The 27,791-nt window shown below is 46.2% G+C and overlaps 1 protein-coding gene and 1 non-coding gene across 2 annotated transcripts in view; one reads left to right on the forward strand and one right to left on the reverse strand.

Moving 5' to 3' along the window:
* Positions 1 to 2,633: 2,633 nt before the first annotated feature.
* Positions 2,634 to 27,791, forward strand: part of CC2D2A (coiled-coil and C2 domain containing 2A) — a 131,304-nt gene continuing 106,146 nt past the window's right edge. The window contains 4 exon segments of the mRNA XM_070372718.1: positions 2,634 to 2,794; positions 10,465 to 10,524; positions 12,866 to 12,949; positions 15,559 to 15,682. Coding sequence (XP_070228819.1) covers positions 10,486 to 10,524; positions 12,866 to 12,949; positions 15,559 to 15,682 — 247 coding nt within the window. The 5' untranslated portion in view covers positions 2,634 to 2,794; positions 10,465 to 10,485.
* Positions 18,030 to 18,100, reverse strand: TRNAG-CCC (transfer RNA glycine (anticodon CCC)). Its single transcript has one exon. It is a non-coding gene; the product is annotated as a tRNA-Gly (tRNA).

The following is a 27,791-nucleotide window of genomic DNA, read 5'->3' on the forward strand; positions in this document are numbered from 1 at the left end:
TTAAAAATTAATATATATATGAATATATGACTCATACATATACAGCATTGCAAATCAACTATATCCCAATAACTTTTTTAAATTCACAACTTTATTATTCACTTCTAAAAGCTCTAGCTGGTTCTTTTTCACCTTTTCCTGATCTTTTTGACAGCATCGCCCTCTTTCATAGTTTCAAAGCCTCCTTTTAAGTTCTTTAATGGTCCTTGTTTTTTCTGATTCTCCATATGATCACTGTATGATCAGAAGTTCTTGGGTATCTTTGCGCCCTCTGACTGTCGGCAGACTCCTGGATGTGTCCTCCTATGCGTCTGATTTTGGATTGTGAGTTCACCTTTAGGGTCCTTGTGTTTTCTGATTCTCCATACAATCACTGTATCATCAGAAGTTCTTGGGTATCTTTGCGCCCTCTGACTGTCGGCAGACTCCTGGAATTGTCCTCCTATGCGTCTGATTTTGGATTGTGAGCTCACCTTTAGCAGGTTTTTTCGTCATTACGCAGTCGTGTCCGACTCTTCGCAACCCCATGGACTGCAGCATGGATCAGGTTTATCTGCAGCAACTCTGAATGGACTAGTTGAGGGTGTGTGTCTCCAGAAAAGTTTTGTATCTGCCCTTGGGCACCCAACAGTAGCCTGATACAGTAGCCTGAGCCCATTTTTAAAATGTGTCCCCTGGGGAGTTCCTAGATGATGTACATAGCATAAATAAGGCAATTCAGCAACCTGGTGCAGGCTGGGGTTATGAACTCCCTGGAGAATATTTCTCCTGCCACATGCAGAGCTGGTGAGCTGAGACAGAGTAGTTTTCTCCTGGGGTCCCAGCCCAGCGCTGGGTCACAGGCTCTTTCAACTGAAAGACTTCTTTCAATTCTGAGAATCTTCTTTGCGTTACTTCTTTGACACATTGTACTTTTTGCTTGCTTGACTCTCTTTCTGTATAACTGCAAGTTGCATTTCTTAACCTGAGACCCTCTCGGTTTCTCTCTATTGCCTTTCTGTAAAGGCAACATGATGCTTCTTTCATTGAAGGAGCCAGAAATGCCTGTGCCTGGGACCTGCTATTTGTGACCATTCAGTTCCTCCAGAAAATAATGTCCTGTGTTTTCCAATTTGATGCCAGTGAAGGTGGGACCATACAGTCCATGGGATTCTCCAGGCCAGAATACTGAAATGGATAGCCTTTCCCTTCTCCAGAGGATCTTCCCAACCCAGGGATAGAACCCAGGTCTCCTGCATTGCAGGCAGATTCTTAACCAGCTAAGCCATAGGGAAGTCCAAGAATACTGGAGTGGGTAGCCTATCCCTTCTCCAGCGGATCTTCCCAACCCAGGAATCCAACCCAGATCTCCCGCACTGCAGGCGGATCCTTTACCAGCTGAGCCACCAGTGAAGCCCCCTACTTGATTAGGGCCCAGCTTAATGACCTTACTTTAAACTGATTACCTCTGTAAAGACCTTGTCTCCAAACAACGTCATATTCTGAGGTCCTGGGAATTAAGACTTGAACATATCTTTCCAGGGGACACAATTCAGCCCAGCGCACTGCAGGGCAAAACCCTGGGCCTCTCTGAAGTGCTGCTGAGCAGACCAGCTCATGCCCTCATTCTGGTGCCTAGCTGACCCACCCCACCCCTCCCCACACACACACAGATACACACACACAGATGCACACACATACATAAACACACACACACAGATACATATACGCAGGCACACATACATGCATAGTCACAAACACATGGACACAGACTCTTAGACATATACACAGAGACACACACACCCAGAGAGATGCACACACACACAGATACACACACATACACATACAGAGACTCACACACACATGCAGATACATACACCCAGACATACACATGTACACACAGACCTAGACACTCAGACAGACACACATACACATATATGGAGACACAGACAGACACACAGATGCACCCACATACATATACAAAGATGCACGCACAGATATACATACACAGACACACACAGATATATACACACACAGAGACAGACCAGAGACACACGCAAACACACACAGACGGGGACACACGCAGAAGGACCCAGATACCCACATACACACGTCCTAGGATACTCGGCGTGTGGCTTTCTTTGGTCTGTTCATTCCAGTCCTCAATCATTGGCTTTGCCTCTTTTTCCATTTCCTTTGCTTTTTGAGCCTTACCAGTGATCTCCTCTTTCAATAAGTTCAGGTTGATTCAGAGAATAAGCAAAGTCATCTCGCACATTCAATTTTCCACGTTTAACCAGAGAACAGTCCACACCAACCTCAGGGAGCATGAGAGGCAGACAAGTCAGACATCCTCACCTGTAACAAGGACCGTTCCTGATTCTAAGCCACCCATCTCTGAGCATCGCCTGCCTGCCATTGATCAGGAGTTCCCAGTGACCGATAATGTGAGGGAGGGGGCTGCTCTGAAAACTTGGCCTCCTGTCTGCCCAGCGCCCCCAGATTCATTCTCTGTGTGCTTCTCCTGTGAGCTGTGCGCTTCTGCTCACCCTGGTGTGTGCTTCTCTGCTAGAAGTAACCTGTCACTTTAAAAGAAAAAAAAAAGCTGCGGAGTGACCTTCCTTAGGAACGGGTTGCTAAGCGGGTGTTTTTGCTGAGACGTGGCTGCAGCTTCCCAGGGAGCAGCCCAGGAGCCGCCCCAACACTCAGCCTTTGCCCTCCGGAATTTTTTAGAAGCATCACCAGGGAGAGCCGTCTCGCTCCACTTTCAACACAGAAAGCAGAATCTGCAAAGTGCCCTGAAAAGTTCCTTAAGGTAAATCAGTTCCTCCCGGGAGCAGGGCTGGAGCAGTGAGGTCCTGCTAGCGCAAGCTCGGAGCTCAGCCTCTCCCCGGGATACCCTGAGCCGATTTAATGAATTGTAAACGTAGGAGTCCTTGTCGTTATAATATTTATGCTTTACTTCTGAGATGAAAACATGGAGCACGACTCGGGCTGCTTTGCTTAGAGCCACTGCCTGGTGCCTAGCTTGCAGGAAATGTAAGTCCAGCTCATGACAGCCCCTGGGGGAGAATGCCTTCTAAAATCTCCCTCCACTTCCTTCCTGGAACGTGCCCGCCATCCTGTTGCATTCCCGTCCCCCAGAAACACTGGTTGCAGGCTGCATTTCTGGGTCTTTTCGTGCGAGTCGGTTCAAGGGGCAAAGTACTAGTTACCGCAAGCTTCACTTTCCTCAGCATTAGACAGAGGAAGGGCTGCTACAGACAAAGGCTGACTGCTCTCGCCAAGAGACAAAGAATTCTATCAGCTGCGAATTAAGCTGATCCTTTCCCTTCATTGCAAAAAGGGGCTCTGAAAGGCTAATAAAGCCTAAGGGGAAATCCATAGATGTTACTGGATGTTCATATAACCTTTTCTGCAAGTAAATTCAGCACCAGAAAGAAATCTCTGGCAAACGGATCTCCTCGAGCTTATTTAAGGAGTCATTCAACCAAACATGCACTGAACAGTCCAGGGCACCAGGCTTCAGCAAGCTGCTGAAGTTTAGAGTGTGCAAAAGGGACCCAGACCAGGTCAGGAGCTCGGAGTTTGCTGGAGAGACAGACCTATGAACAGATAACAGCACAGCGAGATAACTGCCATAAGAGATTTATGAAAGGCTTTGAGTGCTCAAAGCACCTCGGGATGAACCCCAGGGAGGGCCCGGAAACATTTCGCGCTCACGTAGTGAATGCACTGGGCGTATATCATCCCACAGCTCAGATGCGGTGTTTATATGTACTCTTTGAAGACCATACGCACTCTATTGAGCTGATAAAATGATTCTATAAAGCTGCTTGTCACTCTAGGAAGCAATGGCTGGAAGAACTTGGAGAATTAGGTAAAGAAATCAAACAGGGTGTGTTTCGACCTGCCCAGAGGTCCAGGCTTTAACAAGATAAGACAGAAAAAGCTAAGTGCTGTCCATGGGTAGAATAGGCTCATGGGATTGAAGACAGAGGAAGGTTTCAGAAACACCTAAAAGGAAACAGAAAGGAAACTGCCCTGGGCCCAGCTGAGGCGTGGGTGAGAAGTGTTATTCGGTCCAGTGACTCAAAGTTGAGAACCGAAGGTGTTCCTGGAAGATTTGATGTCACCTAAGGTCTTTCTTTGGAGAAGGCGATGGCACCCCACTCCAGTACTCTTGCCTGGAAAATCCCATGGACGAAGGAGCCTGGTGGGCTGCAGTCCATGGGGTCGCTAAGAGTCGGACACGACTGAGCAACTTCACTCTCACTTTTCACTTTCCTGCATTGGAGAAGGAAATGGCAACCCACTCCAGTGTTCTTGCCTGGAGAATCCCAGGGACCGGGGAGCCTCGTGGGCTGACGTCTCTGGGGTCACACAGAGTCGGACACGACTGAAGTGACTTAGCAGCAGTAGCAGCAGCAGAAGGTCTTTCTTATGATTCCATTCCCCCCCCTTTTTTTTAACCCTCCTTATAACTTTCTTCTACTTTCCTCCCTCTGCTGCTGCTGCTGCTAAGTCGCTTCAGTCATGCCCAACTCTGTGTGACCCCATAAACGGCAGCCCACCAGGCTCCCCATCCCTGGGATTCTCCAGGCAAGAACATGCCATTTCCTTCTCCAATGCATGAAAGTGAAAAGTGAAAGTGAAGTCACTCAGTCGTGTCCGACTCTTAGCGACCCCATGGACTGCAGCCTACCAGGCTTCTCCATCCATGGGATTTTCCAGGCAAGAGTACTGGAGTGGGCTGCCATTGCCTTCCCCCATCTAGGATCACCTTTTCTTAAAAATACCACTTTTCAGTATTGATAGCCTGGTCCGTGATGGGCAATTTACTACATACATTCTATCATCATTTGAAAGAAAGTGAAAGTGAAAATCGCTCAGTTGTGTCCAACACTTTGCTACCCCACAGACTATACAGTCCATGGAATTCTCCAGGCCAGAATACTGGAATGGGTAGCCTTTCCCTTCTCCAGGGAATCTTCCCAACCCAGGGATCAAACCCAGGTCTCCCACATTGCAGACAGATTCTTTACCAGCTGAGTCACAAGGGAAGCCCAAGAATACTGGAGTGGGTAGCCTATCCCTTCTCCAGGGGATACTCCTGACCCAGGAATTGAACCAGGGTCTCCTTCATTGCAGGCGGCTTCTTTACCAACCAAGCTATCAGCGAAGCCCTGAGTCATGGAGATTATATCATTTAACCTTAATAAAACAATCACTTATCGAGGTAGGAATTATAATCACAAGTTTACAGATACAGAAATGTATCTCAGAGGGCTGAAGGCATTGCTCCCAGATCACATAACTGATAAATAGAGCTGGAATTTGAACCCAGGTCCATACAATTGTTTACAAAGTCCTCACTCTTTCTATAAAACTATGTCTTCAGTGTTCTGGAGTAGGGTACATATATTATATTATGTTTCTTTCTTTCTTTTTCATGGAGATATTAGAAGATCAAACCTATTATGTTATCTTTTAAGCAGCCAAGGTTGAAATGCCTCACATACAATGCCACCCTCTTCATATACTTTCCATCCTTTTTTCCTGCATCCTATAGAGTCTACCACAAGACACTCTGGGTAGGACTCTGATTACTTAATGGCCCTCGGAGAAGGTCCAGTTGTTTGGGTGAAGGTGTCAGTAGGTTCCTTGAAAAATATCTTTGGTTTCCTGCATTGAGTTAAAGTAAATCAATCGGTGACCTAAAGTAACCAAAGTCCTTTCACAAGGGGGAAGTCTGTGCTTTTCAGTTGTAAATATTTCCAGAATGGTGGACTAAGAGACACGAGTTACTGGCCTCGCAAAACAAGGCTGAGCCCCGAAACAGAGAGGCAGGGGGCCATGGAGGAGGGCTGCAGCAGTCAAGTTTTGAACATGACGTTTAATAATCATAATGGCAAATCGCGGAGCCTGTCCAAGCTTAACCTCAGAGGATCCCTCCATCGCCTCCTGTGCAGAGGCTTTTACTGCTGGCTGGAAGTGTTCCTGTGAGCCCTAGCGATACGGTGCGTCTAGAGAGAGCACAAATAAGGCTACACTGAACCACAGCTCTCATTCTGATGTTACAGGAGGAATATATTATTAATGACACACACTCAATACGCATGATGATGACAAGCTGCATATTAACGTTAGGGAGTATTGATTTGTTTTCTCAGCAACAGTGTTCATAACAAGATAAATCTTGATGTCATTCGATTTCCTTGGAAACTCATTCAAAGGTAATGATCAGGAATACACACAGAGGAAAAAAAAATCAACCCCATCACATTTTTCATGTTCTGCTTCTATTTCTTTCATATGTAACATTTTCAATTTATGGAGGATCTTCTTTTAGCCACTAAAATATTGCACAGTTCCTTTTTCCCCACTTCATAATTACCAGAGTTGTGCTTCAGAGAGTTCCCGTGTCCTGTAGCACTTTATGTTGACTATCTGCCCTCTGGTTCTCTCTAGATTACCTCCTCGCCCTTTTTTCTTGGCTGCTTGCGGCATTTCCCTTCCTCCATTCTTTGTAGCCTGTGAGAAGGTGTGAACAGGAGACAATAGAATTTCAGATGTTTTATTTCCCTTCAACATTCTAACTCCTTGTTAGGGTCAAAGAAAGCTTGAGTGCTTCAGATGAGCTGCTTACGTGACCAACTCCAGTTAAGATTCCAATTCCACAGCTGTTAAGAAGGGCTTATAATATATCAGCCCTGCCATTTCTCCTGTGTTCTCTCCTTTAATCTTCTCAGCACCTCAAGGATGACAATGATGCGCTGAAGGGCTCCAGAATGTGGCCAAGGAAGACACAGCCAGAAAAGAATGATTTAGTCATTCATTCAACGAACATTTATCATGTCTACTGGGTACAGCAGTCCTAGGCTCTGGGGCTAAACAATGACCAAAGATTCCTGCCCTCCTATAACTTGTGTTCTAATGAGAATGTTCAGATGGCAACAAATAAATATATATGTCAACTGGTGATAAATACCATGGAAAAAGAAATCTCTATAAGGTGGCTGGGGAGCTCCAAGGGGGTGTTACTGTAAGCATTCAGGGAGGATGTCTCTGATAAAATGAAATATGAGCAGAGCCTTGAGGGAAATGAAAGAGAGGGAGAGTCCGAAAAAGCTTAGGAAAGAGAGTTCTAAGCAGATCCACTGCAAAGGCTCGGAGCCAAGAAGATTCAAGTGTAGATCCTACAAGGCCTGTAGGCCATTGAAGGATTTTGTGCTTAACTCTGTTAAGAGAGGGAGGTCACTGGAGAATTTTGAGCAAAGGAATGATATGACCTCACTTACACACTAAACAATTCACTCTGGCTTCAATACAGAGAATGGATTGTAGGTAAGTGAGGCTGGAAGCAGAGAAGTCAGAGAAGTTCGCTCAGTAGTGTCCAACTCTTTGTGACCCCAGGGACCGTAGTCCATGGAATTCTCCAGGCAAGAATACTGGAGTGGGTAGCATTTCCCTTCTCCAGGGGATCTGCCCAGCTCAGGGATCAAACCCAGGTCTCCCACATTGCAGGCAGATTCTTTACCAGCTGAGCCACAAGGGAAGCTTAAGTCAGGAGACTCTTACAAAAAGTCCCTAAGAGACAACCGTGCCAGACCAGGGTGGCAACAGTGAGGTGTTTAGAGCTGGTTGGAGTCTCAATATAATATGAAGGTGAAGCAGGTAAGGTTTCTGATGGACTGGACGTGATGTGTCGTGTGAGACTCACAGAGGACTCAAGGATGACTCCAATGTTTCTGGCCTGGCGGGGGAAAAGATGGAGTTCTGTCATTACGGCATGCAGATGACACCACCCTTATGGCAGAAAGTGAAGAAGAATTAAAGAGCCTCTTGATGAACGTGAAAGAAGAGAGTGAAAAAGTTGGCTTAAAGCTCAACATTCAGAAAACGAAGATCATGGCATCTGGTCCTGTCACTTCATGGCAAATAGATGGAGAAATAGTGGAAACAGTGGCAGACTTTATTTTGGGGGGCTCCAAAATCACTGCAGATGGTGGTTGCAGCCATGAAATAAAAAGACACTTACTCCTTGGAAGAAAAGTTATGACCAACCTAGACAGCATATTAAAAAGCAGAGACATCACGTTGTCAATAAAGGTCCATCTAGTCAAGGCTATGGTTTTTCCAGTAGTCATGAATGGATGTGAGAGTTGAACTATAAAGAAAGCTGAGTGCCAAAGAATTGATGCTTTTGAACTGTGGTGTTGGAGAAGACTCTTGAGAGTCCCTTGGACTGCTAGGAGATCCAACCAGTCTATCCTAAAGGAAATCAGTCCTGAATGTTCATTGGAGAGACTGATGTTGAAACTGAAACTCCAATACTTTGGCCACTTGATTTGAAGAGCTGACTCATTTGAAAAGACCCTGATGCTGGGAAAGATTGAAGGCGGGAGAAGAAGCGGACAACAGAGGATGAGATGGTTGGATGGCATCACCGACTTAACGGACTTGAGTTTGGGTAAACTCAAGGAGTTGGTGATGGACAGGGAGGCCTAGTGTGTTGCAGTCCATGGGGTTGCAAAGAGTCAGACCCAACTGAGCGATTGAACTAAACTGTGCAATATAGCAAGGAAGGCTGCAGGACATGCAGATTCAGGGTGATGACAAGGAGCTTGTTTGGGACATGTTAAGCCACGAGACTGTCTTCCCAGGTAGTAGAGTGGTAAAGAATCCGCCTGCCAACGCAAGAGACGTGGGTTCAATCCCTGGCTCAGGAAGATCCCCTAGAGCGGGAAATGGCAACCCAATCCAGTATTCTTGCCTGGAACATTTCAGGAACAGAGGAGCCTGGCGGGGTCACAAAGAGCTGGACACAACTAAGTGACTGAGCACACACACAGGAAGGTGTCTGTCGAGCATGTGCATACTTGAGTCTGGAGTTCTGGGGAGATGTGTGGACCTTGGTCTAAATGTGGGGAATGTCAGTAGGCAGACGGTACTTAAAGTCGAGAGACGAGACACGCTCACCAAGGGAGTGAGTTGAGGGAGGCTCTTCCCCAGACACTGTCACGTGTGCTGCTCACCAGACCAGCAGTCCGAGCAGGAGAAGCAGTGGGCAGGCGAAGAACTGGGCAAGAGTGTGCCTGAGAAGCCAAGAAAAGAAGGTCTTGCAAGAAAAAGAAGGCAACGAGTCACTTTCCTTACTCACCGCCTCTGATGGGGCAACTAAGCTGAGGGTTGAGGACTGAACATGAGACGTGGCGATGCGGAGGTCCTCATGAAGAGGAAAAGCTAAAATTTTACATAGCCTCCTTCTCCTTCTGCCTCTGTAACTCAACTTGCTCCTTGCAAAGTCTGGATCATATAGGTCACGTAGTCTCAGAAAGTGGGGACTCACAACACTAGGAATTGGAGCTTATCTCACTCACGCTTGTCCTGCTCTTTGCAACTGCCCGGCCCCTGCAAACCTGTTTAATCAAGTGTAAAGGTCAGGCACCCTTCTCCCCGTCTTGACTGCTGTTCCTGCGTGCACGTGAAATCTCTTAGTTTAAACCAGCCTATTAACAGCTGGTGTTGCCCATTGTAGTCTGTCCACAAAAGCTCTGTAACCCCTTTGTTCAGGGCTCAGAGCTTGGAGTGTTAACTCCTCTGGGCCCACCGGCATAATAAACCTGAGTTCTCCAACTCTCCAAGTGTGGTGCTTGGTTTCTCGAGGACTGGCTTCTGCAACACTCAGAGATGCTGGCAAGAGCACTGTCGGGAAGTGCTGGGCTCAAAACACTGATTGGAAAGAGTGGGTCTGAGGAGTTCCTTGTAGAAGGCTGAACAATTGAGTGATGGGTAGAAAGAGACATGAAACCCAGAGAGAGATTTTTTTAAGGAAACAGCCTTTGTACACAGATGGGAATGAACCCAAAAAGCAGGAAGAATGGATTATGCAGGTAAAAGGGAGGGTAAGAAGGGACAGGATGGTGGACATTCGAAGGGAGAGGAAAGTAAAAGTCATTCAGGCGTGTCCAACTCTTTGCGACCCCGTGGATTGTAGCCTGCCAAGCTTCTGTGTCCATGGGATTTTCCAGGCAAGAATACTGGAGTGAGTAGCCATTCCCTTCTCGAAGAGATTTTCTCAACCCAGGGGTGGAACCCAGGTTTCCTGCCTTGCAGGCAGATTCTTTACCGTCTGATCCACCAGGGAAGGGAGAGGAGAGGCTATGAAATAATCCTTCCGGAGCTAGATTTCCTCCAGGGTCATCGGACACCAAGGGTAGAACCCTCTCCTGAGTCCCGCCTCCTGCACAGGAAAGCCAGGTTCCTTGCCAAGCTCTGGGGATGGGGGGTCCAGCCTCCTTCCTTCTCCTCTGGGGTTCGTGTCCATCAGGCCTGGGGCCTAAGAATGTATTCCTTGGGGCTGGACTCAGCTCAAACACTTCCCTAGCCATCAAGGTTAGCTTTAGAGTTGTCAATAGTAAGAAGAAAGATGTTTGGCTGAGTTCAAAGGGCCTGACTTCTTCTTTGTTCTTTGCCTGTCAGGGAGGAGCCACCGCTGAGAAAATGAAGTCCAAGGAAGAAAAAGTGAAAATAATTTCAGAGGTGAGTGGTGGCTGAGGTGTACCTGACAGATGTGTGGTGTGTGTATGCACGTGTGTCACACGCGTTGGTGAATGAAGTTAGGCCAGCAACAAGTATTTATTGCACACACACTGCAAGTGTAGGGCTTCTGCAATGGCTCAGAGGTAAAGAATCCACCCGCAATGCAGGAGACACAGGACATGCGGGTTCGATCCCTGGGTCAGGAAGATCCCCTAGAGGAGGGCATGACAACCCACTCCAGTATTCTTGCCAGGAGAATCCCATGGACAGAGGAGCCTGGCGGGCTACTGTCCATGAGGTCACAAAGAGTCGGACTTGACTGAGCATGCTTTGTCATCATTTCGTGAATTCCAACAGACGGCAGTTCTGAGTTACCACCTACGACAGGGCCCAGTTCTGCTGAAGCACCTGGTCTCCAAAGAAATTCAACATGAGGGTAACAATTATAGATTGTGACAGCTAATAAAATCCCCACAGAGTCCTGCAGTTTCTAACTCTTTTTGTGCAAAACATCATTAAACACCATCTGGAGCAGAGGAGGAAGCCCAGCTCCAGTTTGGAGATTATAGACCACCAAACAGAAAAGAAAGTATTCCTCTCAGTCTTTGCTTCTCTCTTGGCTCCAGAGCTCAGTAACTTGAGACCACAGAGGCAGAAATGGGACAATATGCTGTTTTCAATAGGTACTTCACAAGCCTGAAGGAATCCAGATCAGACCAGAAAGACTCACTTTAAGCAAGATAAGTACTAACAACTTACTTCCATCTACCTGTGTTTATTCATTCGTGCAACAAAGATGGATTGTGCCTCTGGTCCCTGGCACTTCAACACTGAACAAAACCCTGAGTCCTCTTGGAATTCACATTCGGTCTAATTTGAGATCCTTCTGCACAGCTTTCCATTGATGGAGGCTCAAAACTTGATTGGAAAGCCAAAAAAAAAAAATTATGAAGATTTCTCACAAGTCCGTTCTAAGTCAATAAGAACTTTGATTTGAATTAAAAGCCACAGTTGCACACTCAACATTAATGTCTTATAATCCAAGTTGGTGAATTCCTGGTAGGCCCTGAAGAAGAAGGCTTAAAAGAGGGTGGGGCTCGCACCCAGAGGACATCAGTTGGATCAGGTCCTGTAGACAAGGCCGTGCCCCTTCCCTGGCTGGGGCCTCAGTTCCCTCCGCAGTTAAGGCTCAGGTCTCCTCTAACTGAGGTCAAGCACACTGAGGTGTGGTTAGAGCCCAGCCCAGCAAACTGCGTGCCATTTCTTTGAAACCTTACATGATTCAAATCCATGCTTTGTGTTCCAAATTCCAGCAGAAGTACCAAAATTTCCCAATTTCAGGAAAAAAATGTCAAATAAATCTGGTATCGCAGGAGAGGTTCTAGATTCATCCCGCAACCTCTTTTACACCCAGAGGTGCTTGTGCTCTGGTTTGAAAAAGTCAGACTAGAAAACTTTAAAGCTGGAAACTAGAGAAGCTTCAGTTTTAAAAACTTTTGACCACAAATTTAGAAAGCATCATGTGGAAAAAGAAACCAAATTGGCACTCTTACAGGATTTCTCCCTTTTCAAAAAGACCTGCAAAAATTTCCATTAAGTCCAAACATCCATGGTGATTTCACACGTACCTTCATTAACCTTTACCGGCTTGTAAGGCTGGGAGCAGAGAAGCCCAAGCCTGGAAACCCTTAGGCTGATTCTGTCTTTTTGGGCTAGGGGCCTCCATCTGGGTCAGAACATCGGTCCTGGCAGATCCACTTGCTGGTGGCCTTCATGACATTATGACTTTTGAAGGAAGTCACCAGGCACCTCTTGTGCCCACAAGACCTGGAACATAGTGAAAGTGAAAAAGTCACTCAGTCATGTCTGACTCTTTGTAACCCCGTGGACTATACAGTCCATGGAATTCTCCAGGCTAGAATACAGGAGTGGGTGGCCTTTCCCTTTTCCAGGGCATCTTCCCAACCCAGGGATCGAACCCAAGTCTCCCGCATTTCAGGTGAATTCTTTTACCATCTGAGCCACAAGGAAAGCCCCCTGGAACATGCCCCAGGCCTGAATGGGCACCTGGGGCCATGGAATCTCCAACACCATCTCATTGACCATCTTTCCATTTGGATACAACTTTTCAAGAATGTGTCTCTTTGGAGCAAAGCAGATGGTGGCTGTGTAGCTCTGTCAACTGCCCCTTCAGCCACATTCAGCATCAGGGGGTGTAGGGTCCAGGCCAAGGCGGTCATTGGAACACCTAAGAATCCCACCCCTCTTCCTTTCTTGCCATTTTTTCCCGATTTACACATATGCATTAAGTGACCACACTTCCATTTGCATTTTCACAAAGGAGTTCATTGACGACGATGAGGATGCAGAAGAGGAAAGACAGAAGAAGCCCTTGAAGATTCCAAGACAAAAAAGAAAGAAGCAGGTAGGGACGGCAGAAGCCCGCGTCTGCCTACTGGGCTGTCGGTTAAGAGCCCACCGCATCCAGAGGGGCCACTTGGCCTCCCGCGGGCACCAGCACTTGGGATTCTCTGGAGGAGACAGGGATGCGGGTGGGTGGTCCAGGTGAAGGACCCCGTGGGGCCTCATGGATGATCCTCACCATGAAGCCATGGGCAGCGTTTGGAGCATCTTTCCCCCAAGGTTTCTCCCATCGCTGGAGAGAAGTTTAGAAATACTGGAAAGAGGCCCTTCGGTACCATCATTGTCAACCACAAATCAGCACTTGCCATGGCTGCTTGCCATCTGCCTCTACCAGGATGAAAGCACGTGCCGCTGTACCTACTGACCTCCAACATCCCCTTTAGTTCAGGGTGGAGAGCAGACAGGAGGCGCTCTGTGCTCTGGGAACCTGGCAGGATAGGTCTTTACATAGTCAGATGTTCTCAGGAGCTGATTTTACGAGCCTACTTCTTATATCTCCTTGTATCTAGAAAAACACTAAACTCCCTCACGGTGACGATTGTTTCTCGTGACTAGCAGAAGCTTCACGAGACCAGCAGAAACTTTCTACAAAAAAATACGTGCTTGACTGCATGTACCCACCCTTTACCAAATCACTAATATACCGTCTTTTCCCCCTCCCTCTTTGGAGCAGCTTCTCAGAGCTATCAGAGGTGCTGTCTCCCAAGCTGCAGTCCTCATTTTGGCCCAAATAAAACTTAACTCGCAGCTCCCTTATTGTGCATCTTTTTTTTTTAAGTCGACATCATCATAAGGCCATAAACTAAGATGTGCAGTAGATGGCAGTGCAGGATAACAAATCCTGGGAACTCCCACTTTCTCCAACTCCAAGCCTAAATTCCAGCTCGGTCTAAACCAGAGGCCAACCCCCTTCTCCCGGGCGGAGTGCTGGCTGGTGGTCCCGCCCCTGGCCCTGCTCTCCCTCAGAAGCTGCCCTCCCTGGCTTAGAGCATCCTGGAGTAAGGTCCACCTTCTCAAGGTAAATAGATGCCCTTGCCAAGGAGTCGTCCCCTGCGGAGGGAGGCAGGAAAGATCTCGTGGAGGGGCGGTTTGCTCGGGAAAATCCAGATGCCAGCAAGGGAGGAGGGAGGAGGAGGGAACGCCATTTTGAGCCAGCAGTCACGTGATGGGACTGCCTGGAGGGGGGCCAGGGAGGTGGGGAGGGCAGCGGGAGAGCTGAAGTCTGGAGAGAGACCCCCTTTTCAGCTCCCTGCCTCACCCAGCACCATCCCATTGGGACAATCTGGGCCATGGTGCCTCCTTCTCTGCTGGTGGATGGAGCGGGCCGGTGAGGGTGGTGGGGGGAGGGAAGTGGTACCCGGCCAGGGGGCTGGTCCCCTGGCCACTCAGGGAGCTTTAACCCTTCCTGCAGGGCCAGCCGGGGGCCAGGGAGCCCCAAGGAGTCAGCAGATGAGCCAGTGCGGAAGCAAAGAGCTCAAGTTCCCAGTTCCAAGGCCACAGGCACAGTGAGCAGGGGTAACCAGGGTGGATGTGCAGCTACTGAGCCGGAGGAAGGCATGGGGATGGAGAGAAGGTGTGCACTTTCCAGAGACATGTCTTTCCTCCACTGCACAGGAGCCCTGATCAAGACCACGTGCAGTCGTCCGGGCTTTGTGAGAAGTCTGGGGGACGATTTCTAACCCCAGTGGCACTTCGGAATCACGAGGGGATTTTTAATATATGTCAGATGCCTCAGGTCTACCCCAGGACATTATTTAAGTCAGAATGTCTGTGGTTTACCACGTGCCCGACAGGTAGCAGCGTCTCCGTGAATGGGCTTTTTATTTCCCTTAGTTTACAGTGAGGAAAGAAGGTAGGCAGTTCACTAAGTCACCCACAGTCCCGCAGTACATTGGGGTTCAGAGGCCAGCCTTTGGCTAGTCCAAAGGCCATCACTCACCTGTGGCCTCCATTGCTCCTTCTGCTCACCTGCCCACCCTCCTCTAAGAGTCTGGGGGAGGAGTCAGAGGCTGGTCTTTGCTTTAGATTAACCCACAATATTTTGACTGCTTCTTTCAAATGGGCTTCCCTGGTGGTTCAGTAGTAAAGTACCCGCCTACCAATGCAGCAGAAGCAGTTTCGATTCCTGGTCAGGAAGATCCCCTGGAGTAGGAAATGGCAACCCACTCCAATGTTCTTGCCTGGAGAACCCCAAGGACAGAGGAAGAGGAGTCTGGAGGGCTGCAGTCCATGGGGTCGAAAAGAGTCAGACACAACCGAGCATACTCTCTCACCAAATGAGTTAGAGCTGGGATCAAGCAGTCTGATCCTGATTTTTCTAGTTCCCTTTCCTCCAAATTTTTACAGAGCGCTACACATTGTACCTAGAAAAAGTGAAAACACTCATTTTATTTTAGGATGCCTGGGTCACTCTCTCCAACAAGAAACCTCTTAAAGAAAGGATCATCACTGCTTCCTGTGGGGTGAGGGGATAATGACCACAGAGACCCAGGTGACAGAGACCGGGATTATCTGGATCTGAACAGGATCGAGGCCTGTCCCTTTGCTAAGTGACCCACCTCATCCCGAGACAGGATCTGAGTCAACCAACCTCTGACTCTCTGCCCACAGCTGCCGACTGCCAGCCGCGAGGAAATGGTGTTGGAAAACTCCCCTGTGGATGACCAACAGGAGCCGGTGCAAAAAGGCCCTGACACCCGCCTCCTGGGCATGACGAGCCGACGGGGACCCCGGAGTAAGTGTCTCTGTGTTCAGTTCATTCAGTATGTATCTGCTGCCTCCTGTGATCGGCACAGAGCAACACGGGCACTTGTCATGGGAACTGTTTTTTTTTTTTTTGGTACGTGTCCACCGCCCTCCACAACACTTTACCCCAGTTCTGAGAGTAAATTGCTAGGTTAGCAGGTGTCTGGGAGACAGGACGCAGACACAGGACATAGTTACATAGCTACAGAATTTTGGAAGCACTCAACGAAATTGAAATGGTGCAAATAATCAGATAGGTAGAAATACAAAGGCAGGTGAAATAAGCAAGGCGTATTTGTCAATGATGGGACTGGAATCAGATGTTGGAAAATCTGAAGATGTCTCTGAGGCTCTCGGAGACCTTGTCCTTTGAGGACCCCTTCTCTTATCCCTCCCCCAACCCCTCCCACAACACATACACACTCAATTTACCCTCCAGGAACCGTGGCCTGTATTTTACCACAGGATTACTCTTCTTCATCACAGTGACCATCATTCATTATCTGCTCATTGTAGGGAAAATTATTACTCCTCACTTGTTTCTTAAAAAAAAAAAAATCTATTTACTTAATTATTTGGCTGCTTCGGGTCTTAATTGCGACACATGGGATCTTAGATCTTTATTGCAGCATGAAGGATCTCTAGTTGTGGCATGTGGGATCCGCCCCTGACCAGCGATTGAACCGGGCTCCCTGCATTGGGGAATCTTAGCCACTGGACCGCCAGGGAAGTCCTTGTTCCTTTTTTTGAACAATGGATTAGACCAGAGAAGGAAGTGTGTTACACTTCTTAACTGTTACATAATTATTACTCAGTTGTTACCCTATTTCCCTGTAACTAAGCTGGGGAGTAAAGTACCTATTGGAAATTAGAGAGCTTTTGGAAGCAAGCTCATCTGAAGTCCGACCCTAAGAAAAATGCGGTTCCCGTCTGAGAGCAATAACGCAATAGGACTGGTACAAGTGACTAGAGCAGAACCAGGCTTCAGACCACGCAGCTGCTTCCGGTCCTAAACGCACGGAACTGTTCATTACCGAAGATTACAGTGTATCTTAGTGTGCTCAGGCTGCCCGAATATACTGTACCATAGCCTGGATGGCGCCAAAAAAAAACCAAACTTTTGTTTTCTCACAAATTCTGGAGGCTGGAAGTCCACGATCAAGGTGCCCATGGGGTCAGTGTCCAGTGAGGCCTTTCTTCCTGTCTTGTAGGTGGCTGCCATCTCCCTGTGTATTCCCTCTGGTGTCTCCTCTTAGAAGGACACTAACCCTTTTGCACTGGGGCCCCATCACATAACCTCTTCATGACCTCTTTAGAGGCCCTATCCCCAAATGCAGTCACACTGAGGGTCAGGGCTTCAACTTATAAATGTGGGGACAGTTCAGTCCATAGCACAACTATGGAATATTTAATTACCTGTTTTAAGCTCGGAGGGGGGGGAAATGTCAGAATATGTCTAGGAATAAAGGCTCTGTGAAATGTGAATTCTTTCCTTCTTTCTAAAATGGGAGAGATAACGCTTCGGTGTCACCATGGGGTTGATTGTGGGGATCAAATCAAGAGGATGTGCAAACATTTTAAATAGTGTGTGCTGTTTTATCGGTGTCACCATGGGGTTGATTGTGAGGATCAAATCAAGAGGATGTGCAAACATTTTAAATAGTGTGTGCTGTTTTAAATGTTTAAATAATATGCATTAGTATTCTAAATTGGAGATTGAAATGGCAACCCACTCCAGTATTCTTGCCTGGAAAAATCCCATGGACAGAGGAGCCTGGGGGGCTACAGTCCATGGGGTCACGAAGAGTCAGATACAGCTGAGCACTCGTCAGCAGCAGCATTCTAAATAGATAAATACACAGTAAATAAGGGGTTTAGAGGGGGATAAGGGCTTACCAGGTGGCACTAGTAGTAAACAACCCGTCTGCCAATGCAGGAGACACAGAGATATGGGTTCAGTGCCCAGTTGGGAAGATCCCCTGGAGAAGGAAATGGCAACCCACTCCAGTATCCTTGCCTGGAAAATTCCATGGACAGAGGAGCCCGATGGGCTACAGTCCATGGGGTCGCAGAGTGTCATACACGACTGTGCACACATCTAGTAGTATAGTGAAAAGTGAAACTGAAAGTCACTCAGTAATGTCCGACTCTTTGCGACCCCATGGTATATACAGTCCATGGAATTCTCCAGACCAGAATACTGGAGCGGGTAGCCTTTCCTTTCTCCAGGGAATCTTCCCGACCAACAGATTGAACCCTGGTCTCCCACACTGCAGGCGGATTCTTTACCAGCTGAGCCACAAGAGAAGCCCAAAACAAACACAACCATCATCTGGTGCACTGGCCGGGAATCGAACCCGGGTCTCCCACATGGGAGGCGAGAATTCTACCTCTGAACCACCAATGCGGTAGTATAGTAGACAGAGATAAAAGACAATCTATGCATTAGTCCAAAAGAAAAAGATTAAAACCACTATGTATGATTGAAGAGGGAAGGGACGATCCAATGCTAAGGTGTGCCTGCCTGAGAAAGGTTGTGACCAGCTGGGCGCTCAGGGCAGAGCTGGAGGCTGATGCTGATTCGGCAGCACTGGTAAGCGAGATGTAGAGAAAACCCGGAATGAGCTGGGGGCACTGGCTGGATGAGCAGCCTGAGTGGACAGGCATCCTTCAGAAACGAGAGGTCAAGACCAGCAGGAAGTGGTCAGTGGTCAAGAGGGCAGATCAGGTCTCATTCACTGTGTCAATGCAGGTCAGAGTGAGAGGCAGATGCGTTCGAGGAATGAGGATCCCAAGGAGACTCTGCCTAAGACAGAGGTACATCAGAAGCCATATAGGACGTGCAGGAATCTCCATGGGGCGTCCTGGGGACCGAGGGCTCCAGACCAAGAGCTCTGAAACACAAAAACGAGTGCAGAAAACGGTGCATCTGAAACCTACTGTGTCTCTTTTTTGAAGTTATTTGTTATTGGATTATAGTTGCTTAACCATGTTGTGTTAGCTTCTGCGGTGCAGCAAAATGAATCAGACATATGTATACTTACGTCCCCTCCTTTTAAATGTCCCTTCCCATTCACGTGACCACAGAGCATTAAGTAGAGTTCCCTGTGCCATACCCTGGAGGAGGGCATGGCAACCCACTCCAGTATCCTTGCTGGGAGAATCCCACGGACAGAGGAGCCTGGCGGGCTACAGTCCATGGGGTCGCAAAGAGTCGGACACAACTGAGAGACTAGGCGTGCACACATGCCTGTGCCATAGAATAAGTTCTCATTAGTCGTCTATTTTAAGTTGCTTCAGTCACGTCCTAAGTCCTTGAGACCCTTTGGTCAGTAGTCCACCAGACTCCTCTGTCCATGGGATTTCCCAGGTAAGAATACTGGAGTGGATTGCCATGCCCTCCTCCAAGGGATCTTCCTGACCCAAGGATCAAACCCATGGCTCCTGCGTCTCCTGCCTTACAGGCAGATTCTTTACACTGAGCTGCTAGGGAAGCCCCATCTATTTTATACATAGTATCACTGGTATATGTGTGTCAACCCCAATCTCCCGGTTCCTCCCACCACCCCCTTGGTGTCTATACATTCATTCTTCTCTACGTTTGTGTCTCTGTTTCTGCTTTGCAAATAGGTTTATCTGCACTATTATTCTGATTCCGCATATGTGCATTAATAGACAATACTTGTTTTTCTCTCTCTGACTTGCTTCACTCTGTATGATAGTCTCTAGGTCCACCCATGTCTCTGCAAACGGCACGATTGCCTAGCAAAAGGGATTTCCATCATGCAGGCATGTTTTCTACTCGACCCCTTTTCTTATTTTTCCTCAATGAAACTGGAAACATGACCTTATTTCCTGTACTAACAACATTTCAGCTCATCTATTAAGGTTTTATATGTATGGTTATCAAAGGAATTTGGATATTTTCAAAGTAAATCTGATGTCACCAAGGCAACTGCCAAGAATCCTAAACAGAGTACCCTTGGGGACCCTATTTTTCATTATGAAAATTCAGATCTACACAGAAGTAAAAAGTATAGTGACGCGTATATTATCCAAGGATTAACAAGATTTTGCCACATTTTTTTTCCTTCTTGTCTTTGCCAGAGAATTTTTAATTATTAAAAAAAAACATAAAACTTTCCATCTCAATCGTTTTTCAAGGTACAGTTCAGTAGAATTACCTATATTCACGCTGTTGTGCAATAGATCTCCAGAACTAGTTCATTTTGTAAAATTGAAATGCTATCCCTGTTAAAGAGCAGCTCCCCCCTTTTCCTCCCCTGGGCCCTGGAAACCACTCTCTGTTTTAGTGAATTTGACTACTTTGGATACCTCTTGGGCTTCCCTGCTGTCACAGTGGGAAGGAATCTACTTGCAGTGCAGGAGATGCAAGAGAAATGGGTTTGATCCCAGGGTGGGGAAGATCCCCTAGAGAAGGAAATGGCACCCCACTCCAGTATTCTTGCCTGGAGAATCCCACGGACAGAGGAGCCTGGTGTACTCCATTCCATAGGGTCGCAAAGAGTCAGACCCAACTGAAGCACCCGAGCACGCGCACACACAGATGCCTAGTGGGAGTGGAATCGTACAGTATCTGTCTTTGTGACTGGCTAACTTCACTTGGCATCATGTCTTCAAGGTTCACATTGTAGCTTGTGACAGGGATCCCTTTCAAGGCTGAATAATATTCCATGTATCCCAAGACTACCCTTGGCTTATCCATTTATCCTTCATGAACTTTTGGGTTGCTTCTCCTCTTGACTATTGCTAATAATGCTGCTTTCAATATGAACATGCTAATACCTCTTCAAGATCCTACTTTTAATTTTGTTGGATATATACCAAGAAGTGAAATTCCTGGTTCCTATGGTATTTCTAGGCTTCCCAGGTGTCTTAGTGGCAAAGAATCTGCCTGCCAATGCAAGAGACATGGGTTTGACCCCTGGATCCGGAAGATCCCCCGGAGAAGGTAATGGCAACCCACTCCATTATTCTTACTTGGAGAATCCCATGGATAGAGGCTACAGTCTATAGGGGTCACAAAGACTTGGACATGACTAAACATGAGCAAGAACAAATATGACATTTCTAATTTGAATTTTTTGAGGAAACCATCATTACTCTTTTCCATACCAGGTACACCAAAATTTTTCATGTCCACCAACAATGCACAAAGCTTCCCGTTTTTCCATATCTTCACCAACACTGGTTGTTTTCCTTTTGTTTGTTTGTTTTTTAATATAGCCACCCTCATTTGTGTGAGATGATATCTCACTGTGGTTTTACTTTGTGTTTTTCTAATGAGTAGTTGTAGCTCAGTCGGTAAAGAATCTGCCTGCCGTGCAGGAGACCCAGGTTCGATCCTGGGTTGGGAAGATCCCCTGAAGAGGGAAATGGCAACCTACTCCAGTATCCTTGCCTGGAAAATCTCATGGACACAGGAGCCTGGTGGGCTTCAGTCCGTGGGGTCGCAAAGAATCAGGCACAACTGAGCGACTAACACTTACTTACTTAATGAGTAGTGATGTTGACCATCTTTTCACAAGCTTGTTGACCAGTTATCATCATTGCAGAAAGGCCTGTCCCTTGCCCATTTTCTGATCAGATTACTTGCTTTCTTGTTATTATTGTTGAGTTGTAGGAGTTCTTTACATATCCTGGGCAATAATCCCTTATCAGATATATGATTTGTAAATACTCTCTTCCACTCCATACTTTGTCTTCTTGCTCTGTCAACTGTGTCCTCCAAGGCACAGAAGTTTGAAGTATTTTAGCCTTTGTCTACTTTAATCCTCGTTGCCTGTGATTTTGGTGTCACATCCAAGAAATCGTTACCAATCTCAATGTCAGAAGATTTCCTCTGTGTTTTTCTGGCAATTGTATAATTTTAGGTCTTACAATGATGACTTCAATCCATCTTGAGTTTATTGTACAAGGTAAGGGCCAACTTCATTCTTTCCCACGTGGATAGCGAGTTTCCCATCACCATTTCTGGAAGATACTGTCTTTTCCCAGTGAGTGATCTTCACATCCTTGTTGAAGATTATTTGGCCATATCTGCAAGGTTTTATTTCTGAGCTCTCTATTCTATTTTATTGGTCTATATGTCTGTCTTTGTGCCAATACTACACTGTTTTCATTGCTGTAGCTTTGTAATGTTTTCAAATCATAAAGTCTGAGCCTGCAACTTTGTTCTTTTTCAAAATTGGTTTGGCTATTGCGAGGTCCCTTATAATCCATATGAATTTTAGGATGAATTTTTTAATGAGAGGAATGCCATCGAGACTGTGATAGGGATTGCACTAAATCTATTGCTTGCCTTCAGTAGTATTGACATTTTAATAGTATTAAGTTTTCCAGCCTATGAATATGAGATGACTTTCCATTTATTTGTGTCTTTAATTTCTCTCAGCAGTGTTTTACAGTGTACAAGTGTTTTCCCTCTTGGGTTAAATCCATTCCTAAGTGTTTTATTTTCATGCTATTATAAATGCAACCATTTTCTTAGTTTCCTTTTTTAGATGTTTCATGGTTAGTGTATAGAAACACAACTAATTTTTGCATATGAATTTTCTATGCTGCAACTTGGAGAAGGCAATGGCACCCCACTCCAGTACTCTTGCCTCGGAAATCCCATGGATGGAGGAGCCTGGTGGGCTGCAGTCCATGGGGTCGCTGAGGGTCGGACACGACTGAGCGACTTCACTTTCTCTTTTCACCTTCTTGCATTGGAGAAGGAAATGGCAACCCACACCAGTGTTCTTGCCTGGAGAATCCCAGGGACAGGGGAGCCTGGTGGGCTGTTGTCTATGGGGTCACACAGAGTCGGACACAGCTGAAGTGACTTAGCAGCAGCAGCAGCAGCAGCATGCTGCAACTTTGCTGAATTTGCTTATTTGTTTCCACAGTTTGTGCATGCATACTTGTGTGTATGTTTGTGCATTTGTGTGGAATCTTTAGGATTTTCTCTACAAAAGACCATATCATCTTATACCCTGAGGAAATCAGAATTGAAAAAGATATATATTCCCCCAACGTTCATTGCAGTATTATTTGCAATAACTGGAACATGGAAGCAACCTAAATGTCCATCAGCAGATGAATGGATGGGGAATTTGTGGTACATACACACAAGGAATATTACTCAGCTATAAAAAGGAACACACTGTGTCACTTCTAATGAGGTGGGTGAACCTAGGGCCTGTTATACAGATCAAGTAAGTCTGAAAGAGAAAGACAAGTACCGTATATTAATGCTTATATATGGGATCTGGAAAGATAGTACAAATGATCCTACATGCAGAGCAGCAAAGGAGACACAAATGTAAAGAAGAGACTTTTGGACACAGTGGGGGAAGGGGAGGATGGGATGATTTGAGAGAATAGCATTGAAACATACACATTACTATATGTAAAATAGATGGCCAGTGGGAGTTTGATCCATGATGCAGGGAACCCAAAGCCAGTGCTCCATGACATCCTAGAGGGATAGGGTGGGGAGGGAGGTGGGAGAAGCGTTCAGGAGGACACAGTATACCTATGGCAGATTCATGTTGATGTATGGCAAAAACCATCACAATATTGTAAATCAAAAATTTACAATATTTACAAAAAATTGTAAATATTGTAAATATCCTCCAATTAAAATAAATACTATTTTTTTTTAAAAAAAAGACCATGTCATCTGCACACAGAGATAATTTTACTTCTTCCCCTCCAATCTGGATGCCTTCTGTAACTTATTCTCTCTATGTTAGTCTATTGGCTCTGTCAGTACTCTAGACTGGGGAGCTAATTAGCAGCAGAAATTTATTTCTCACAGTTCTGAAGCCTGAGAAAGCCAAGATAAAGGCAGCAGCAGATATGGCGTCTGGTAAGGAGGGCCTCCTTTTTGGCTCCTATGTGGCCGTCTTCTTGTGTTCTCACACGGTAGAAGGGGCAAGGGAGCTCTCTGGGGTCTTTTTCATAAGGGCACTAATCCCATTCGTGAAAGCTCTACCCTCTCATGACCTAATCACCTCCCAAAGGCCCTGCCTCCAAATACCATGACGCTGGGGATTAGTTTTCAACATCACAGTTTGGGAGGACACGGCCTACGGCTCTCGCCAAATGCCCAGGTCTGGATTTGTAGCACTGTGTTGAGTAGAAGTGGAGAGGGGGGCTTCCTTGCCTTGTTCCTCACCTTGGAGGAGGTGCTTTCAGTGTTTCACAACTGAGTGTGTTAGTTGTGGGCTTTTCATATATGACCTTTACCACGTTGAAGTAATTTCCTTCTGCTCCGAGTCTGTTGAGTGTTTTTATCGTAAAAGGATGTTGAATTTTGTCCGATGCTTTTTCTGTATCCATTCAGGTGATCATGCGGTTTCTGGCCTTTGTTCTGTTAATGAGGTGTGTTACATTGATTGATTTTCATATATTGAGTCCTTCTGGCACCCCTCCCCAACCTGGGCTGGGACTAATAAAAGGTTCAAGAGGCTGTTTCTCATGACTGATTTATAAACACTACTTACCTACCTTTTTTCTAGGCAAAACCTCAGATTCAGTGGTTTCCCTATTCCAAAAAGGTTTACGCTAAGGAAGTTGTGGGATTGTTTTAAGCTCTTATGATTTCATTGTAGTTTTCTTCCTTAAACACTTACATGTTTACCTGAAGCATCTCCCCCAGAAAGAGAAAAAGAGACAGAGGGAAAGGGGAGGAAGGGAAGGATGGAGGGAAGAGACAGACAAACAAATGATAAATCTGGCAACCTTGAACTTTGAGAGTAAAAGAGGAAAGAAAGGAAGAAGAATGAAAGAAAGACAAATAGATCATAAATCTCTTGAACTCAAAGAGAGAGAGAAAGCAGACAAACCTGATGACCTTGAACTCTGAGAACTTAATACTGTGTGCTAAGCCAGGCAGCAAGCTTTCTGATGAGATTTCCATCAAGATTCCTCATTCTCTTTTCTTACGCTAACTCCATTATGTTGCCCAAAATTAAGAGAAATAAGCATTTCAAGTCCACAAACATTGCCCGACATCAGAGCTCACCACTGCTTGTCACTGCTTTTGGTCATGGGACCTGGAGCAACAAGCTAGACTCCCTCAGCTGCAGGAGCCTCGTTTATAAAATGGAGATCATAAAAGCCTTGGCTTCATGCAGCTGTCATGACAATGAAATCAGATGATACATAGCAAGCGCCCCGCAGAGGGGCTGGCACCAGCGTCGTCACCTTCTCCAGCTGGAAGAAGAACTTGATGCTAAGTAACCAACACAAATAATTCCCTCTTCTGAGGGTGAGGGTGATCATACAGCAGGCCCCGTCTTTATATGTACTACGTTACTCCAAGCAGCTCCGTCATCAGGCATTGCTTTACAGTTCAGGAAATTCAGGTTCAAAGAGAACCAGCCGCTGTAGATGGTAGAACCAGAACTGAAACTCCAGTCTACAGACATCAGGGAAATCTGTTCTTTTTGGTTTTGCTATTGCTATTGTTGAAGTGTAGCTGATTTACAATGTTATGTTAATTTCTGCTGTACAACCAAGTGATTCAATCATACATGTATATACATTCCTTTTCATATTTTCTATTATGGTTTATCACAGAATATTGAATATAGTTCCCACAACTTATCTCATTGATACTAAATGAATTTGTGTTGATAATTGCCACACTACAGCCTCATTCTACACCCACAAATCTTAACTCTGATTGTTCTTTAAAGATAATGGTTTACAGTTGCCCAGGGAAAGTCCAGTGCTTGTGTGTATTTTACTCATGGCCATGCTCTGGCTTCCCTGTGGTCACTTACTACCCAATGACCACAACACCAGCCTACCACATCCTGCCGACCAAGTCTACCTGCTCTGTTGTTGTTCATTCTCTAAGTCATGTCTGACTCTCTGCCACCCCATGGACTGCAGCACGCCAGGCTTCCCTGTCCTTCACCATCTCCCAGAGTTTGTTCAAACTCCTGTCCATTGAGTTGGTGATGCCATCCAACCATCTCATCCTCTGTTGTCCCCTTCTCCCCTGCCCTCAATCTTTTCCAGCATCAGGATGAGTCAGCTCTTTGCCTCAGGTGGCCAAAGTACTGAAGCTTCAGTTTCAGCATCAGTCCTTCCAATGACTATTTAGGACTGATCTCCTTTAGGATGGACTGGTTGGATCTCCTTGCTGCCCAAGGGACTCTCAAGAGTCTTCTCCAACACCACAGCTCAAAAGCGTCAGTTCTTCAGCACTCAGCCTTATTTATGGTCCAACTTTCACATCCATACATGACTACTGGAAAAACCATAGCTTGGACTTGCTCACCGAGGTCCAAATTTTTGACTCCCTCTTGATGGTTCACTCCCCAAATCTCTTATGGGTCTGGCCTATTGCTCAATTCTACTCCCCCAGCTCCTGACCTTGAACCTATGACCTTCTCTATACTGTAGCATCCCTACAGGCTACAGGGCTCCAAGTGTTGCCAAGTCCAGATTGTCTTCAGATACTTAGATACAAGCATCCTTGATGATCTGGCGTCCCCCACTGCCCCGGGCACATGCCCAGAGGGGCCACCTCCCTGATGAACAGCAGTATAAACCCACACACTGAAAGCTTCGGCTTCTAATTGCTATTCAAACATATACATAGTCAACGACATAGTCAGTGACATTCCAAATAAAGAAGATAGCATTGCGCTGAACGGGCGCTTGCTCCAAATCAAATAAACATTTAGGAAAAAAGTACACATTACTGCCGCAATTCCAACTTGCACCATCTCTTAAGGGAGGAACTATCAAATGCTAAGTAGTTTCTTATGAACATAAATTTCTTCATTACTGACATCTGTTTTCCATTCATTCGTGTTGGTTTCTCTGATTAAAGCATCATTTCCGAGCCAATTTTTCAGTATCGCTTGCAAATAAAGTTCAGAATCCAGTGAAATTTGATGCAAATGAAAGAAAAACACATCATTTATTTTAGGCATACTTTTTAAAAGTCACCAAGAGCTGGAGAGACTGACCCAGGAAACAAATGTTATAAAGTTCAATACAAGACAAAGAGAACCTCCCAAAGGAGCTGCTCTTGGGAGTTGCCTTGGAGCCCAGCAGCTGGAGAAGGAAAGAAGATTCTAGTCAGAGGATGCACACTGATGTAGGAAATGTCAAAAGTTCATCCATGCTGGAGTTCACAACCTCACAGGGATCTGGGAGCAGGGGGTTGAATTACAGTACTAAGTAAAATATTTATATAAGTAAAAATAAATAGTATGCTATATTCAATAACATTTTTTTCTGAATATTATGTTTGACATTTTAAGAAAAAAAAAAAGAAAACTTTCTGGTTGGGGAGACACTAGCCAATTGTTTAGAAATATAGAGACAGCAAAGACCCCAGACTGGAGCATGCCTGAAATGCTACCTAACCAAGCCAGAGCCCTATGCCTTCTGTCTGGCCAGTCCAATCCCAGGAAGCAAGAGTCCTCTGCCTGGATCATCGCAGGGCCAGGTACCCAGCAACAAGGGACCACCTCGTACCTCAGAGCCCATCAGAACAGCTCAAACTGGCCCGTCCTAACCTGCTTACCCTGCCCTGCCCTCTATTTCCATCAGAAACCCCACAAAAGCCATGGTAGAAGCCTTCACCCTCTTCTGTCTTCTCCTCCTGACCACCTGACTGCCTTTCCACGTGCCCTACATGTCACGCCCTGCCCCCTGCTACAGAACCTGAGCCTCTCCTCTGTCTCTGCATGTGGCCACACCTGACTGCCCATCTTAGCACAAAGAATATTAAACAGACCCATCTTTATTATTGGGCTTCCCAGGTGTGGCAAAGAACTCTCCTGCGAATGCAGGAGACATAAGAGATGTGGGTTCAGTCCCTGGGTTGGGAAGATCCCCTGGAGGAAGGCATGGCAACCCCTTCCAGTAGTCTTGCCTGGAGAATCCCATGGACAGGGGAGATTGGCAGGCTACAGTTCATAGGGCTGCAAAAAGTCAGACATGACCGAAGGGACTTAGCCTGCACACATCTTTATCATGAATTATCAAGAAAGGCATTTTCCCAAAAACTCCTTCATAGCAAAATTTCTCCAGGGCCATCTATTCCCATTCTATCTGCAGTC

This window comes from Bos mutus, chromosome 6, assembly GCF_027580195.1.
Source record: "Bos mutus isolate GX-2022 chromosome 6, NWIPB_WYAK_1.1, whole genome shotgun sequence".
In the NCBI taxonomy this organism is placed as follows: Eukaryota; Metazoa; Chordata; class Mammalia; order Artiodactyla; family Bovidae; genus Bos; species Bos mutus.